We start from the raw sequence: 18,610 nt of genomic DNA on the forward strand, positions 1-18,610 counted from the left end.
TTTTTTGAAAGAATGGGATTCATTGGAATGTGTTTATGAATGTATTATTTTTATCCCTCCCTAGTTCCCTATTGGAGTTAAAGTGATAATGTGAGATTATTAAATATGCATAAGATTGCACCTTTTGTTAATGTGTACATGTGCTAAGATATTCTCCCAAAATGAGCACAAAACTAAATACAAAATGATACAGACATGCAATTTGACCATTACAATTACATGAATCTTACACTGTGTTAAGATAGGTAGATGTAATAAAGACCAAAGTCTAAATTGCCATGTGTAATGTTAAGTCAAATTAGTAATAGGTTTTCGTGGTATTATGAAGTAGACCTTGAAATAAATCAATAATAGTCATCCAAGAGTGATTGTCATAAATTTTAGTGATACTTTTTTGAATATGGTTCTTTATTTTTCATGTCATTTTGATGAACTTGAAGTGAATTGCAAACTCAACCTTATCACATCCCTTCATGATTTAAATGATTGTAGTGATATGCTTCATATCATATGACTTCAAGCTTTCTCAAGACTTCATTCTATGTTAGATTCATACCATTGAAATTCTTCATGTTTATGGTTACAATGAATCTCCAAGGGTTTAGACATCATACATTAATGGTAACAAATGCCGAAGGGATGCCATACACTAGTTTTCTTTGGTTGAAGTAGTTTGGTGGAAGTCTTACACTATCTATTTAAAATTTAAATTGGTCCCATGTTGTCTCCCACCAACTAATCATTATGTGTTAATTCAAAGCATGAGACACATCAAAAAGTATCATAGAGTATTGTATCCAAAATCTAAAATCAATATCTCTTATTCTTCAATTGCATTATCACTTAAAGGAACATGTTTAAGAATTCATTTCCATAAAAGCAAGTGCATACTTAGTGATACATAACCATATTGCATGGTTTCTTGTTACCTTAAATATCTATTCACAATTTTTTGAATTGGTTTATTTAGGGTTTTCTTAATGAGTGCGTGATCCTCAATTAGCAAGATCCTTGAAGTTTTTTGTAAACATTGTGATTCTATTTATTATAAATTATAATATTAGAAGGCAAGGTGAACTAGTTTCTAGATCATAAAACATGCTAAGTATTTATTAGGGGTTTTATTAGGTTTTCCAATACCTTTTTTATTCAAACACGTGTATGTTGAATATTAACCTAATTGTAAACCTTAAAGATCCAACCACTGACCCTAGATCTTCAAAACCATTCAACAAACAATCAATAGAGAACTACACATGCATGCAAATAACATAGAAATAACCAAATATGCCTTCACATGCAAGAGCTTGTCTCCATTGTTCTCCTATCCTCTGTGATCTTATATTTGTTGGTGTTTTCTCTCAGATTTGTATGAACTTAAATCACAAAGAGATTTAAGAGGAATGGATGTGGTTGTGATGATGTATGCTCTAGATAGATTTTAGCAGAGTATGGGTATGCTCAAGTTATGTCTGTTGTAAAATGAGAGGAGGAAGCCTCTTTTAAAAAGATCACCATAAAAATGGAGGGTTTAGATTAAGAGGTTAAATTGTGAATGACCAGGATCATATAGGTGAAAGATAATCAATAAGACTAGAGGGTAGGTAGAGATGAAGGGATGAGAGTAAGATGTGGAAAGGTAAAAGATAAGATTGAATAGGATTAAGAGGTGAATTTTAAATGAAGGGACATGATTAAGTGTTGGGTTGACTTTGGAGAAAGGATAAAGTGAATGAAGAGGAATTTTGACACTTGTCACGTGCCTATGAATTTAGACTATGATCCAAGTGAACAAGTTGGAGGGCTAGGATTAAATACGAAAAAAGGTAATGAAATAATTAAATAAATAAAAGTACATATATTTAATTAATAGAGGAACACGAGATAGATTAAATATTTATTTAATTTAGGAAGGAGGTGAGATTAAATAAATAATAAATATTTATTTAATTAAGGACATTTTAGGTGTCTACAAAATTTAACCCTTTTTTTCTATAACCAGGATTTTATAAAATCTTATTTAAATCCTATTGCAGTGTTGGCTATTTTTGGATCCACTAGAAGTATTACCTTCACTAGAATGACTAAATGAATTGAACATAAAGCTGTTGTGGCATACAAATCAAGATCAATAAGGAAAAAGGAAGAAGCTTGGTTTGTTTTTATCTTCCCCTGGATTTGATGTTTTAAAATCTAATGGGTCTTAATCGTCTTCAAGATTTGTGTAAGGTGTGGAAAAATTAGGGGTATTTATTAGATGTATCATATGTATGATTAATTGTGTTGGAGATACCAGTATTTTATCCCTTTTAACTACTTGAAAAAAATTGTATGGGTTATCATTCTACCATATCACCACAAATTTCTTATTTTGATAAGTAAGTTCTTGAGTTTACGATTAAGTGTGGATGGGACAACACCCATTGCATGAATCCATGTACACCCTATTATTAGAATCCATAAAAGAGATATTGCATGGTATCAAGCACACTCCTCTCACTCTCCATAGAAGATATATATAACAAATGACTACTACAAAGGAGTATAGTAGAGGCACTAGATCTAATATGGAAGGAATAGTTATTTGTCAAATCCCTAATTGAAGAAAATGAACATATAAGGTGATATATTGCTTCCATGGATAAAGTGATCCCATTTTCTTAATAGAATCTCATAAATAAATCAAGGTTAAATATATCACATCACATCATTGTAATGGTGTAAATTTGGAATTAGGGTTTCAACAAGTAAAACCACCAACTAACCAAATTAACCATACATTGAAAGAAGGAGGTGAATCCAATAGATATAACCATAATTTGACTAGAAAAAAGGGTTGAGAATACTTATTAGATTTACCAATTTTTGTGTGTGTGAGTCTCCTTCTTTCTAAGTTGAATTTGTAATGTAATAATAAAATTAGGGTAAAATGAGGGGCTATTAAAGTAATCTAACAAAAATAGTAAGTTATAGATGTCCCACAGAGCCACCAATAAGATTTGGGAAAAATGAAATGTTTAGAACTTGTCCTCACAAGTTTAGCCCGATTTTTCAGGACCAGGTAGCATAGATCTGCCTTGGTCCTCCAAATTTTTTGCTGTTGAAAGTTGAGTTGTTTGTCACTATTGACTCAATTAGATTTCTTGAGTACAACTCTGCACTTATTTCCTGCACACAGAAAGAAAGGGAAAGATGTTGGGGATAGGGGTTTGCCTAAGTCAAACCCTAATTTGGGAATTAACCGTGAATGAAATAATGCAAATATTGAAATAAATTTTAAGGGAGATATACCTCAAATTTGCAATTGTTAATGACGATGCAATGTTCTTTGATTGTAATCATAAATGTCAAATGTAATGGCATGAAAAACACATGGACATGAAAAACCCTCATCACACACACATGTTTGTATGAAGATTGATGTAACTTTGCTCCACAATGCTTGAAGAATGAATATGCAACCTTGAATCCCTAGAAATGCTTGATGATGAATGCTTCACAGATGCATGAATAATAGGGATGAAATCTTAGATCTAAAATGAATTGATAGGATATATTTATATAGGGTTCCCTAGGTAAATTACTAATTAGGTCGACCTCCAATGGTCATGTGTAGCCCCAATAATCAAATACTATCGAGGAGATATAGACCCCACCCCATTTCAAATTGGGGTCTATTTGAGAGGGATGCCCTGGTCCAAACCAATGCATCCCATGCACTAGTCCTTCTACAAATAGGACCAAAATAAGTAGCTAGGGGGGGGGGGGTATCCCATAGTAGGACCCACCAAAGTGACATCAAAGTTGGATAATAGGATCAAACCATACCTATAGAGGGGATGAGGATAGGACACACTAAAGTACAAGCACAAACATGAGGTGTAAATTGGACTGGTGACAATTTACAACGCTACAATCAAAAAATGTGTAAACATGCAAAAAATTGTAAGAGAAGCATTCATAGATTCTAAGGATAGAGGTCCATGAGAGTTAATGATGTAAAATAAAGGGTGCATCCAAGGATGAAGATTACAGGGTTTAGAAGTATAAAGGCTCAAAATATTCACAAGAGAATATAAACAACATAGAAATGATATGATAATTATTTATCCAAGATTTTATAAGGTTTTTCAATACCTTGTTGATCCAAACCTCACACATTTTTGTTATAACTAATATTTTGTAATTCTTATATCAATTACTATAATGACTAGCAACCTAGATGAGGAAAAACCCCTTTCATAGTGTTGGCTATTTTTGGATCCACAAGACTCTAGAATGACTAAATGACATGAACATAAAGGTGTTTGTGGCATGAAAATCAAGATCAATAGAAAAAGAGGAAGAAGTTTTTTTTTTCTTCCCTTGGACTTAATGCTTTAAAATCAAATAAGCTTTAATTATTTTCAATATTTGTGCAAGGCATGTGAGAAACATGGGTATTTGTTGGATGTATCATCTGCATGATTATTTGTGTTAGAGATATCGATGTTTTATCCCTTGCAACTACTTGAAAATGTATGGGTTATCATTAGCTATATCACTAAACATTTCTTATTTTAACAAGTAAAATTGAATTTGCAATTATATGTGGACATGACAACACCCTTGAATGGATCCATGGACACCCTACTATCACTTTCCATAGGAGAGATACGTAATAGATGGTAACTATGGATGGCTATAGTAAGGGTGTCTAATATCAAAGGAGTGATTATGATCAAATCCCTAAATGAATAAAATTAACATATAATGTGATATAATGTTTCCATAGACAAAGTGATCCTATTTTTGTGATAGTTATCTCATAAGTGAATCAAAGACAAATAGATCAAATGTTAAAAAATGCATAAACATGTAAAAATTAGTAAGAGATTTCTTTCATATATGTCAATTCTAGAGGACCATGAAAATCCATGATGGGAAAGCAAAGGTCTATCCAAGGATGAAGATTATGAGGTTCAAAAGTATAAAATCTCAAAATCCTAGCAATAGCAAACAAATGATATATAGAAAATAGATATAATCTAATTTTAGATCATAATATTATTCCTTAATTAGATTTGAAACAAGCATAAAATATAAATCCTAAACCTCTCACAAGGGTGGGAAAATGATAGGTAAATAAGCACCAAACTCTAAAGTGAGGATATATAAATAAAACGCAAAGATGAAAGGAAAATAAGATCTAAGAATTAAATATAGAAAATGATAACCCAAAAAATAAGGATAAAACCCTAAAAGGAAAATCAGGTTGTGTGGGATTAAATAGGTTCCCTAGAATGTAAAGGAAAAAAGCTTTTCTTGAGATTAATCAAGGATAATCCCTTTGTATGCGCATGCATAAGCATACAATAACATAGGTTATTTATAATTAGCTTTGTTCTTGAGGAAGATGAATAACTAAATTCATGCACTCAATTTTGGATTCCTTGAGGTTAAAAATTTGGCATATGAAAGTTTGTAGTTTATCTCAGGAACTAGATAATTAATCTACACTATTAGTGGTTGAGTTTGTGGATCAAGGTTGAATTTTTTTCCCTAAAAATAACTTGCACTCATGGAAATGATATCATAGCTTATATTCTTTTGGTTTTGGTTTTGCATGATTTATAGTTTTTTTTTCTTTTTCTGATATTTGTGACTAGTGCTATCTGAAAATACCGTTGTAAGATTGTTGTTATGTTGCAAGGGGTGCATGTTCACCTAGATCAACTCCCTAAGATATGTGTAAACGATCAAAGACAATATATCTCAATCATGCAAATGCCTCCAAATTAGTCTTATATAGGACTAGGTTTTTCAAGTGCTCCAATGAAATATTCCTAACATACACCTTTTGTAATTGTAAATGATATTCAACATTGCCCAATGATTTAAAATGAGCAAAACTAAATGTCTTTAAAAATAAGTACATAATAGTAAATTGTACAAAACATGTGTTTAGTTGATCTTTGATACAAAAGGAATGAGCGAGAGACAAAATTTAAATTTGAAATTTGAACATCCAAAAAATTGTCTCAGCTTTACACAAAATTAAGTTGATCAAATGTATAAATTTTAAGCTATTCTCTCAAAATAAACACAAAATTAAATAAAAAATAATATGAATATACAAATTTGAACATTAAAGATATACTACAAAAATCAAACAAATTATATACTTTTGTTTCTATTTATGTCATATTGAATCATTAAAAAATATTATTATTAAAAACTTATTGACTCATTTTATTTCTTCCAATCAAATACATATTTTTTCTCTATACAATATATTATAACTAAAGAATACTTAGATGATCAAAACTAATAAAACAACTTTTATCCATACAAATATTTGGAACATAAATAATTTTAAAAATAACAATAACAAGTACAATAAACAAAAATAAAATACAAAACCTAAGTTAATCCACTATTATTCAATAGCAAGTACAATTCAATAATACTTTACATGATATTATATATTTTGAAAGATGTACAAACCAACTTTATTTAAAATATATATTTTTTAAAACTCATCCTTGTCATCATCATGTATGCAACTTGTATTTTAAATTAAATAATCATCTTTTGAACTCCCTAACATATGTTGGGTATGATTACATTCCACCAATTTAGAGATTATCATGTTTAATTCCCACTTACATTCCACCAATTTAGAGATTATCATGTTTAATTCCCACTCAACAATTCTATGATCATTTCTTATGGATGGGACAAAAATATTCTAAGGATTTGACTATATAAAGAGGGAGACATGGCCCCTAATATTAGAGGCAAAGCATCAAACCACTTTTAACAAACATGTTGCTCTAACGCAAAGAAAGGGAGCTTCCAAAAAGGATACCGATCAATCATTGACATTTAAGCATTATTTTTTTAGATTATTGTTAGACAAGTCTTTCATACCTTGTCCACCATACTCTTAACTAGAGGTGGATGGAATATGCTTTCCCAACAGAGTTTCAAGTAATTTTGATGTTATTCTATCATATATTTAAAAAAAATAAAAATAAAAATTTCAAAAATTTAAGCAAAAGGTTGTGGGTAGTGGACAAATCCATCAAGTGGTAAGATTGTAAAATGGAAGTTAATAAATTTTAGATGAAAGTTTATAATGTGATTTATGGATTTTGGATGATGGAATGATTCTTTTTGGTGTAGGAGTTGGGATGATTATTGTAACCGGAAGATATTGTTAAAGTTTTGGGTTTTAATGTTTTAGTTTTTATCTTTTTGGATTTTTGTTTTTATTTTCTTTTGATAATGAAAGAGGTAATCTGATCTAGAATGAATGGTTTATGTTATGCAATATTAACTAGTGGTTTTTAAAATTAGGTAGCAAGTTAAGTGGGTTTGATCATAGTGAAAAGTCTATGGTTAAGCGTGCTTGAGTCAATGTAGTATTGAGATGATGATCTCTTTGGAAGTCTTGATGGTTCACCCCTATGAGCATCACTGAGATGCAACGAGTGTCAAATGGACCTTTCATGATCATGAGAGATGGTTTCTTGTGGACCACTGCTTATGAAATAAGGGTCAATAAAATTGACTCAAAAACTACGCGATTGATTTTGATAAAACATTTGCCATTGTTTTATACAAGTGGGTGGCAAGTTAAGTGTGTTTGATCATAATGAAAACTCTATGGTGAAGTGTGCTTGAGTTAGCATAGTATTGAGATGATGACTTCTTTGGAAGTTTTGATGGTTCACCCCTGAGCATCACCTAAATGTGATGAGTGTCAAGCGAACCTTTCATGATCATGGGAGGTGGTTTATTGTGAACCACTACTCATGAAATAAGGGTCAATAAAATTGACTCAAAGACTGCACAATTGAATTTGATACAACATTTTCTATCGTTTTATCTAATTAGGTAGCAAGTTAGGTGCGTTTGATCATAATGAAAACTCTATGGTGAATTGTGCTTGAGTTAGTGTGGTATTGAGATGGTGACTTCTTTGGAAGTCTTGATGGTTCACCCTTGTAAGTTTCATCTAGGTGCAACAAGTGTCGAGTGGACCTTTCATGATCATGGGGGATGGTTTCTTGTGAACCACTCCTCATGAAATAGGGGCCAATAAAATTCCTCAAAAACTACACAATTGAATTTGACAAAATGTTACACCTATCTATCTCTTTTTTAACTCAATGAAAGTTATAAATCTCTCTATAATTTATTAAAAAAATTTAAAAAATGAGAAAAAAGATTATGACTTTGTTGTGACAATTGAATGAGAGAAATTATTTTAAAATTCCAAACTTATAGGTATATTCAAATCAAATATAAGAATATTTTATATATTCAATCAAGAAAAAGTAAAAAAATAAAAAATCATCATCAAAATTAATAATAAAATATTAATATTAAAATAATAGTTAAATAAAATGTTTCTAAACTATCATTAACCTCAAAGTTACCTTAAAAACCTTGTATTTTATTGAGTGACAATTGAATGAGAGAAACACTTAACAAGTGATATAGACTTATGAAATTCCATGCTTTTAATTCCAAACTTATAGTAATGTAATCAAATATATGAATATTTTATGTATTCAATTAAAAAAAATAAAAAATCATCATCAAAATTATTAATAAAATATTACTATTAAAAAATAATTAAATAAAATGTCATTAACCTCAAAAACATTAAAAGTTCCAAACTTATGTTAATATTGAATCAAATAGATGAATATTTTATATATTCAATTGAAAAAATAAAAAGATCATGATCAAAATTAATAATAAAATATTAAATGTAAAAATAATTAGATAAAACGTTTCTAAACCATCATTAACCTCATAAACGTTAAAAACCTTCTCTTCTCTTCTCTTCTCTTCTCTTCTATTCTCGAAATAGAAAAATAAATATTCAAAATGTAAATTAAACAGCCGTCAAATTAAAGCTAGTCCACAAAGGAAGACCCCTTCTCCTGATGCCCTCATTTTAAATAATTAAAAAAAAAACAAATTCGCCGAAAACCCTCACTGTCACATCACGTTAACCCGCCTCTACCAACAAAAAAATAATATTTAAAACAGTTTCTTCCAAACTTAGCACCTACTACATTTACCTATGCAAATATTTAACATTAAATGAAAAAAATATTTGAAAGAAAGACAATCGGGATTCGTGTCTGCTTAGGGCCAACCATCACGCCGGCCGGAATGGGCAAATACCGGGACTTTTCCCGCCGGCAAATGCCACGTGTCCCGGCGGATCTGAACCTGCCTTAAATATTAAAAAAAAAAAAAAAAAAGGAGTTTCGGCGTTGTAGACTAGGGCCCCGTGAATCCGGTACAATAGAATAGTCGTAAGGGGTGAAACTGACAACTGGCAAATAACGAACACAAACTCTGCGTGCAACCCTATTATGAATGACAAATAACCTGCGAGGAATTGCCACGTGGCGGTTACTGATGCCGCGTGGACTGTTTAGCGGAGCTCCGCTATCTCCGGTCAGGGAAAGTCACGTGCATCGATTTAGGCAAGCCAATAACGGAACGTTACCAAAGTAAAATGATACGGATTTCACGAGGCGGGTTAAAAGTAATTTATTGTGCACTCCAAGTCCGCGGCGGTTAAGTGTGAAAAATTGTTTCGTGTTGAAGGGATTTTAGCGTGAGTTACTGGCGACATTTGGCTGAGATGCTTTTAAATAGCGAGGGGAGCCGATTCTAATCGGCCATTAGAGAGCGAGATTAGTTATTTTGTGTTGTGCAGTTCGTGATGGATTGAGCTATTTGAGTTGAATTGGCTGATAATTGGGGGAGATTTTGATTTGTCGGGGTTAAAGTTTCGCGGTTGAAATTGCACGGAAGGTTAAATTTTGTTGTTTTGACCGCCTTTTTCTGCTTGGAATTATTCGGCTGAAATGACTAGCTGTTTTCTGGATTAAATTTTGATGATTTGGTGTCGTTTCTGTGAAATTGCGAGGAAAGGGAGTTTTCGAGGGTTGGTATTGATTGTAAATTTTTTTGTGCAGGGTAAAGTCTCTGATTTTTTGACGGGGTTTTTCCTAAATTTGATTCTCTTTTTTGTGGGGCCCGGAGAACTTTTGGGGGAGTTTTCTGGCCCGGAAAGATCACGGGGAGGCGTATCTTAGCTCTCTGGCGGCCAAAGACGTCGACGAACCGACTCGGTAGGTGATTTGGTTGAATCAGGACTTTAGTATATATTTTCAGTGTTGTATTCATCAGATCTTATTCATTGAAAATTTCGCTGCTTTACTACGATTCCTGTGAGTTGTTTTGGTAGGTGGATCTGGCTATTTAAGTTGTAGATGGATGTTTTGTGAATTCAGGCGAACGGATTGAAATAGTGAAAATTTTGACAGGCGAGATGGCTTTTGGATTGGTGTACCGAGGCCATGAAGCGCAGACTAGCAGCGATGAGTACTCGCCGAAGCCACCGAAGAGTTGGACTATTACTAGGCCAGTGGATTATTTGCTTAAAGAGCAGCGGCTTGTGTTTATTTTCATTGGAATTGCCTTAGCATCTGCGTTTTTCATTCTTCAGCCTGGATTTTTTGCATCAAATGTTGCCGAGGAGACCAAATTTGTGGCTAAGGAGCCGGGCCACCGTATCGTGTATGAAAATCCTGTAACCGGGATTTCTCACTATGATCGTAGTCGATTTTCGATGGTGAATTCAGGGGCAAAAGTGCCCCTCGGATTGAAGAGGAAGACTCTGCGCGTTGTTGTCACTGGCGGCGCCGGATTTGTAGGCAGTCACCTGGTAGACAGGCTTATGCAGAGAGGCGACAGTGTTATTGTTGTTGACAATTTCTTTACTGGAAGGAAGGAAAATGTGATGCATCATTTTGGCAATCCGAGATTTGAGATGATAAGACATGATGTTGTGGAACCGCTCTTGTTGGAGGTCGATCAGATCTACCATTTGGCTTGCCCTGCTTCACCTGTTCATTACAAGTTTAATCCAGTCAAGACTATCATATCCTTAACAAGCCTGAATAAAAATACGTCCCTTTTCCATTCGGTTAATAGATTGTTGTTTATGTTTTTTTTTTTTCCTGTTATAATCTTTAATTCAAGCTATACAAGACCAATGTGGTGGGAACCTTGAACATGCTGGGATTGGCAAAGCGAGTTGGGGCAAGGTTTTTGCTCACTAGTACCAGTGAAGTTTATGGAGATCCTCTTCAACATCCTCAAGTTGAAACATATTGGGGCAATGTCAATCCTATTGGTAAGCTTATTTTTACATTAAATATTGTTGAAAATTAAATTAGATTTTAGTTTTGGTTTTGGGGATTCTGCCGTGTGAAATACCCATTAACAGGATTCTCTATGGTATTCTGTGACATTCAGGAGTTCGAAGTTGCTATGATGAGGGCAAGCGTACAGCAGAAACCTTGGCAATGGATTACCACAGGGGAGCGAATGTTGAGGTCTGGTTGCAAATCTGAGTTTTGACTCTGTTTTGATTTAAAAATAGTCTTTGCATTTCGCCATCTTTGTCGTACGCTCTTAATAAGATTCATTGGTATTTTTATTTTAGGTTCGGATTGCTCGAATCTTCAATACATATGGTCCACGGATGTGTATTGATGATGGCAGGGTTGTAAGCAATTTTGTTGCACAGGTCAGTGCTCTCTTTCTTTTTAAGGTATAGAGGTCATTCTTGTTCATCAGTTGTTAATATTTAGATCATGTCCGCTATGGGTTATATCACAGGTAATCGCTCATCTATATGGTATCCATTTCTGATTATTATCTGGGCACTATGTTGAAGCATTGACTCTACATTAATTTAAACGAATTTTTTAGACAACATGCTAAATCGTTTAGTAAGTTATTGAGATTGCATCTTTAAAATTTTTTTTTATGGTTTCGGATGTTTGTATTTTTCCTCTCTTTTGTTTTCTTTGTCTCAGTGGACGGTGTCTTTTAGTTTCTTCTGATGTAAGCGGTATCTGATGTGTGTTGTGTTCTATATTTGAATTCATTAGGCTAAAAATACTCAATTCCAACTCTTCGCTTTAAAGGGCCTGTAGTCACTTAACCAGGAGTTGCATCTGGCCTTTTCCCATCTTTAGAGTGTCGATCATAGCAGAGTTTTAGAGTAGAACCATGATGGGCAGGGTGAAACTTAGGTGATAATTAAGGATATTTTGGCTTTCCCTTGGCTTTTACCTTGCGGAGATCAGATCCATTTGTATCTTTTTTTTTGACTGTTGAAGCATATGGGTTAAAATGCTAAGGCACACTAGATTCCTGAAAAGTTTGAACTAGACTGTAAAGTTATCCAACAGGGGATATGCACCAGCTGCCAGAGGTAATCAATCCCTGGTGACAGGGGACTTATACCTCATTCATTGGAGGAACAGCTTAAGCAATATGAATGATAAAAGCATAATACTGTTGACTGTCACCCCTGCATACATGGCAAGAATGTTTGTGCTCATGATTGGGCATTGGATCAATCAACAAACTGAGTGATTCATAATTTCATACAATGGACAATCTGTGTTCTCTTCAATTTAAAATGTCACCAGAATTGTAAATTGCAAATATGATATAGGTTTTCCTCGCTATTTTTTGGATTTGTCATTTAATCATTTTACAATGCCATGCAGGCTTTGCGCAGGGAACCTTTGACTGTTTATGGTGATGGGAAACAGACCAGGAGTTTCCAATATGTCTCTGATCTGGTAAGCTGAACACAGCAACAAAAAAATAAAGTAAAAAAGTAAAGTATTTTATTTAATAGGTTGTGGGTAGTTCTATTTTGTTATTTCATGTCACATATTAAACTATGTATTGGCAATCCTGAAGGTTGAAGGTCTTATGAGACTAATGGAGGGTGAGCATGTTGGTCCATTCAATCTTGGGAACCCTGGGGAATTTACGATGTTGGAACTTGCACAGGTCAGTGTTGAACCTTATAGCTTTATGCCATTGAATTGAATGTGTTGCAAGCTTAAGTGTACATGGTTTCTATACCATATAGAGTTGGTTGTATGGCTTAGGCTTGAAATTGCATACAAGCTATGCTCCATGGCATTCCAAGTTTTACAACTATGGGAAAATATTTCCTACAAATTTGCGTAACTTTCTGAAGTATGTGGTTCTGGAAGATCGTGTGTGTTAAAGGGTTTTTATATCCTGAAGACTAGTTAGAGGGCACACTAAAACACGTTATGATCAGTAAAAAACAAACGATTCTTGTGAATTTTAACTTTCACATTAATCATGTACTGCAGGTTGTCAAGGACACGATAGATCCCAATGCAAGGATTGAGTTCAGAGAAAACACACAAGATGACCCACATAAGAGGAAACCTGACATCACTAAAGCTAAAGATCTCCTCGGCTGGGAACCTAAGGTGTCACTAAGAAAGGGCCTTCCCCTGATGGTAGAGGATTTCCGTCGTCGCATCTTTGGAGACCAGAAGGATGAGAGTATAAAGACGGCAAATAAACACATGTCATCAAATGGACAGTCATCGTGAATGATACCTGAATGCTTCGAAATGAATCTCTGTTTGCATGGCAGGTCCAGCAGGGTAAATCTTCAAGCTTTACCAAGAGGGCCTGGTTAGAATTTTATCTGTAGGTTTGGGTCATTTTATTCATTTATGGAATTTTCTGGCTCTCCGAGGCGTAGAGAATTTTTTTCTTTTTCTTGCAATTATCTATTGATCTGCCTTTCAATTTATCTATTGATCTGCCTTTCAATTTATGTAATAGCATCTAGCCCTCAGGGTTTATCTGTTGTTATTTTTAACCATGACAAATTGTTGTCCAAGTGCCTTCTGCTGAAGGGTGTTAAAGAAGACAATTTGCATGTTTATGGTGAAAATATAGAAACTCTGGAGATTGTGAGCACACATGGGAAGATAAAATTGTGACATGAACATGGTGTGCTCAAATGTCCCGAGTTATTTAATTTTGGAAAATATTGGGAAATGATAAAGTTGTATTTGAAACCTGGTTTATATCAGTTGTTATTTTCAACCATAGCAAATTGTAGTCCAAGTGCCTTCTGTTGAAGGATGTTAAAGAAGATAAAATTGTGAGATGAACATGGTGTGCTCAAATGTCCTTAGTTATTTAATTTTGGAAAATATTGGGAAATGATAAAGTTGTATTTCAAACTTGGTTTATATCAGTTGTTGTTTTCAACCATAGCAAATTGTTGTCAAGTGCCTTCTGTTGAAGGGTGTTAAAGAAGATAAAATTGTGAGATGAACATGGTTTTTAAATTGTCCCGAGTTATTTAATTTTGGAAAATATTGGGACATGATAGAGTTGTATTTGAAACCTGGTTTATATCAGTTATTTTCAGCCATTACAATTGTTGTCCAAGTGCCTTATCCTGAAGGGTGAAAATATAGAAACTCTGGAGATTGTGAGAACAGACGGGAAGATAAAATTGTGATGTGAACGTGGTGTGCTAACATGTCCTGAGTTATTTAATTTTGAGAAATATTGGGAAATCATAAAGTTATGCTTGAAATACAGAACCGTCAAATTTTTAGTGTATCAATTATCAAATTTGAGAATACTTCTTACAAGCCAGGGGAAGAGCACCAGTAGTTGTCATAGTTCCAATAACTGTTCACTACTTGTAACCATTATAGTTCTAATAACTGTTCACTACTTGTAACCGTTATAGTTCCAATAACTGTTCACTCTTTGTGCACCGAACCCCAAGCACTGTAATAAATTCCACATGTACTAATAGCTGCTTGCTTTTTAACATGTTTGGACCATAATTGACCAATTTGTGCAGGACTTCTGGGCCATTTGTGCACAATTACTGGGCCATTTGTGCATAAGTATTGACAATTTTAAGTGCACAGTTGTTAGGGCATCTTTAAGTAGGTATTGAGTGACACTTTGAAATGTGTACTTTTTGACCCTTGTCCGCATAATAGAGATCCCACATCATGCATTGTTACTACTCAAAAGCCAGAACAATAGCTATAGGGAGTTAAATCGCGTAAGAAGACAGCCAAAAAAGTCATAAAAATCGGATGTACTGTTTAGGATCTGTGAGTGCTCAAAATTAGCTATAACGGTTACTGATACGCTTCCCCAACTACCAATATGTAGAAAATGAAAATATATAAAAGGTGGAACTTGTTTACAAATGGGCCTTGTACCAATAAACTCCCTTTGTTGTGAGACGAGTATGATAGTAGTCAAAATTAGAGCCTTCATCAGTGCTGCTGGCTGCTGTCACAAATCAGTCTGGAGTGTTTTTGGAACATTTAACATCTCTGTCAAGCCAGTCCTACTCAGTTAATGACTCAAGCCTAGGACCTCCAAATTTCACTTGCAGGGTGTTCGTCTGTGGTAAGTGATAACACGTTTTTTGTTGGTCCAAAACTAGTATACTCTCTATTGTCACTGTTGCTGTTCTGACACTTAAGCTGCCTTTTCTTGATTAAACTTGGGTTTTCACAAACAACACATTGAATTTCCAGCGGATATAATGAAAAGGAATTGGGAATACAAGAGTTTGGGATTTTAATGCATCGTTAAATTTACACTTAAAATCCAGTTTTCTTTGAAAAATTCTGGAATGAAGTGGGAATTGAATCATGTTTAGATGGCGCTCTTAATTATTTTTGATTATTTTATTGAACAAAACTGATTAAAAAAAGAATACAGTTTAAAAAAAAAACCGGAACCACCCTAATTCAGTTTTAGGTGGCACCCTAGTCATAATGGGGAGTTAAAAGTACGAAAAATAAAGGACCTTGCTGTGCAACACGTGCAACACACCATAATGACCATTGGCGTGTGCACTGACTAGGTTTTCTCCTCTAGTCAGATAAGTTCCACTGGGTTTTGAGCTGTATAACTGGAGCAGACAAATCCACAACAGTCCAAAGGTATCTTGATGTAAGGGCTTCCCCTAAACCTGGATGTGCATGGTTTTAATGTGTTGGATAATTGCAAGGACGTTTTAATAGTTTAGTTTTTATTTTTCTTTCTTACTGTAACTTTCATTTTTAAAGGGTTCTCTCTATAACTCCCCCTGCAAATTTATTGCACCTGAACAGCTGACCTCCCAGGATTCTTTAATAGCAGGATTCTTTAATAGTATAACTAACTTGGTTCTAAATAAGAAACTAATGTTTGTAACAACAGGCTAGTTTTAGCTACTTCGGTGGAGTTGCTCTGCTGGATGCCAATTTTTTTTTCCAAAACTTTTGTGGGTGGACTTGCATAGAATCGCTTGATGCCAAAAATGGTATGGATGCTGTAATGTATTTTCTGCCCATCATTGGTGAGGCGTAGGCTTGAGATCATAGGGGAAAGGACCCAGTAGTCGTGCACCCTAACTTCGCGCTTCTCAAAATCCTACTTGGAAATTTCAAATCACTCCGATTTTTTTACAGCAGCTTACTTGGCAAGTCCCCTGCTAATAACTAAGGTTTCAGGGCCACGTCATCAAATATGATGCCACATCAGCATGCTTTTTGCCAAGGTGTCCAAAACAGCCCCAAAAAAAAGTGAGACCAATAGGCGTGCAAAAGAGACCCCAATAGTTGTGCAGCTGACATGGCATCACCTGATTGGTTACTTTTTACAATATTAGTACATTTCTTAACAACTATTGGTACATTTCCTAACAACTGTTGGTACATTTCCTAACAAAAATTGAAATTTTTTGTTTCAAACAATAGGTTTTATTTGTTCAATTTTTGGAACAAAAGGTATCAACAACCCTCACAACAATTGGTACATGCTCAACTACTGGGTCCTTTACCCTATATATTTTATTGTGAATTGAGGGACTTAAATAGATTAAGCATATGAGAAAACCCAAGTACACAGAAGGCATAAAGATTGATGTTATAGGCGCTCCTTCCGATGCAATTGGGTGTAGGTTTAGACTATACTTTTTAAATTGTGAGTTGAGGGACTTGGGCCCCTCTCTTGCATATACAGAACTTGAAAAGACGAGAACTAATAAACCTATTACACGTATTAACTATTTAAAAGCAGATACAAGTACATATAACAAGCAATAAGATTTAACCATTTCCAATATATTACATCTCTTCCTGACCGCCTATAAATTGATCATTTTGTCATCGTTTTTCACCAACGTAGACATCTTGATGAGATAATTGACAGCCTTTTTGGCTGGTTCAGCATTGAGACTTTCTTGGTGTAAGGGATGCTTTGAATGGAAACGAGAGCTCTGCCAGAGGTAAGCCTGGCGAGTCTCGCCTTCATTTTTCGCTAGATAGCTCTGCATTTTTATAACTTCATCGACCAATCCCTAAAATAGGCTATGGAAGTCAATCCTCTGAATACTTTACCCACCACAGGGAGATTACCACCAGAGAAACAGTCAACAACTTCTATTGCTCAGTCCGAGCCGCCTCAATGTTTCTCCGGTGTAATTGCAACCTATTGCCTTCACTTTTTTGTGCCTTTGGATAAAATTCAACAAGTTAGAAACTGACAATGTTTGAATTTTCATTATTTCTCTCTCACGATTCATTGAAGTCACCTCTTAAAACTTTCTTTATAGCTATCACACTGCCATCTTCTTATGAAGAACATCTTCATTAGGTCTATTTAGTGATCTCCTTTTTGAAAGACTGGTACAGTTTGAGTTGGTCTAGTGGTGAAGAATTTGAGTACAAGTCCAAATTTCATAAGGGTAAGGTATATAGTGCCTCCTACAAAGAGTATGAGGTAGTCCCATATTACTGTAAGTCCTATGTAGGCCCACATACATACCGCCCAATATTATGAACTATAATTCTTTTTTTCAATCTTTCTTTCTTGCTTTGGAAAAAAGAAAACTTTTTAAAATAGTTTAGCTCTCTTGTCAATGATGGAAACATTGGACTTTAATAAATAATAACTCAACAACTCTTTATGCCCTTGTAATGTGTAAAAAGAAATATGGTATCAAATGATGGGCACAAAACCATGATGTGAGGTAATGAATACATGAAGTTGAAGGGGTAATTATTAATCCCAAATAAAAATCGAGCCCACCTCTAACTAGATCTTTATTAACATCTATTCCTTGATTTGATAGGTAGCCGTTTATCCCACTTCTCTCTCTAGACTAGGTACAATTATATCCTTATTAAAATCTATCTCCACTTCCCTCTCTAGACTAGGAACAATTATATGCTTATTAAAATCTATTCCTTGATTTGCTAGGTAGTCTGTTACTCTACTTCCCTCTCTAAACAATTTTTCTAGTTTTTAATTGAATAATTTTTTTATATTCAAGAGATATTTTTTTTTCATTGGAAAAAGCGATTAATTATTACAATAATTGATTACAACATCAATTCACTATTGCAACACCATGGAACAATAAGGTTACAACAAATAAAGAGTGCAATAGCAACATCATAGAACTAACAGAGATACAACAAAGAGTGCTGGAGAAGCATCAAAATGGTATCTAGCATAATTATAAAGCTCAAAAATCTAGAAGCATCTCCAAATTCCAGCTTAACTACAAATGTATTCATTACAAAATGAGAGAGAGAAACAAGTGCAACACCAACTTCTTGGCATACTGTTCTCTGAGGAAGAGCTTGCAGTAGGAGGCAACCACTCATGTCTCATTGAAGATGATAGTTAGTTC

At 34.2% G+C, this 18,610-nt stretch overlaps 1 protein-coding gene across 1 annotated transcript; it reads left to right on the forward strand.

Moving 5' to 3' along the window:
- The first annotated feature begins 9,543 nt into the window (after window positions 1–9,543).
- Window positions 9,544–13,996, forward strand: LOC131063284 (UDP-glucuronic acid decarboxylase 2). Its single transcript, XM_059216548.1, has 9 exons — window positions 9,544–9,828; window positions 9,993–10,148; window positions 10,311–10,965; window positions 11,073–11,215; window positions 11,338–11,417; window positions 11,528–11,611; window positions 12,606–12,680; window positions 12,805–12,897; window positions 13,233–13,996. Exons 3-9 carry the CDS (start codon window positions 10,349–10,351, stop codon window positions 13,479–13,481), a joined length of 1,341 nt encoding a protein of 446 aa, XP_059072531.1. The 5' UTR covers window positions 9,544–9,828; window positions 9,993–10,148; window positions 10,311–10,348; the 3' UTR covers window positions 13,482–13,996.
- Window positions 13,997–18,610: the final 4,614 nt, after the last annotated feature.

This window comes from Cryptomeria japonica, chromosome 2 (assembly GCF_030272615.1).
Source record: "Cryptomeria japonica chromosome 2, Sugi_1.0, whole genome shotgun sequence".
NCBI lineage: Eukaryota > Viridiplantae > Streptophyta > Pinopsida > Cupressales > Cupressaceae > Cryptomeria > Cryptomeria japonica.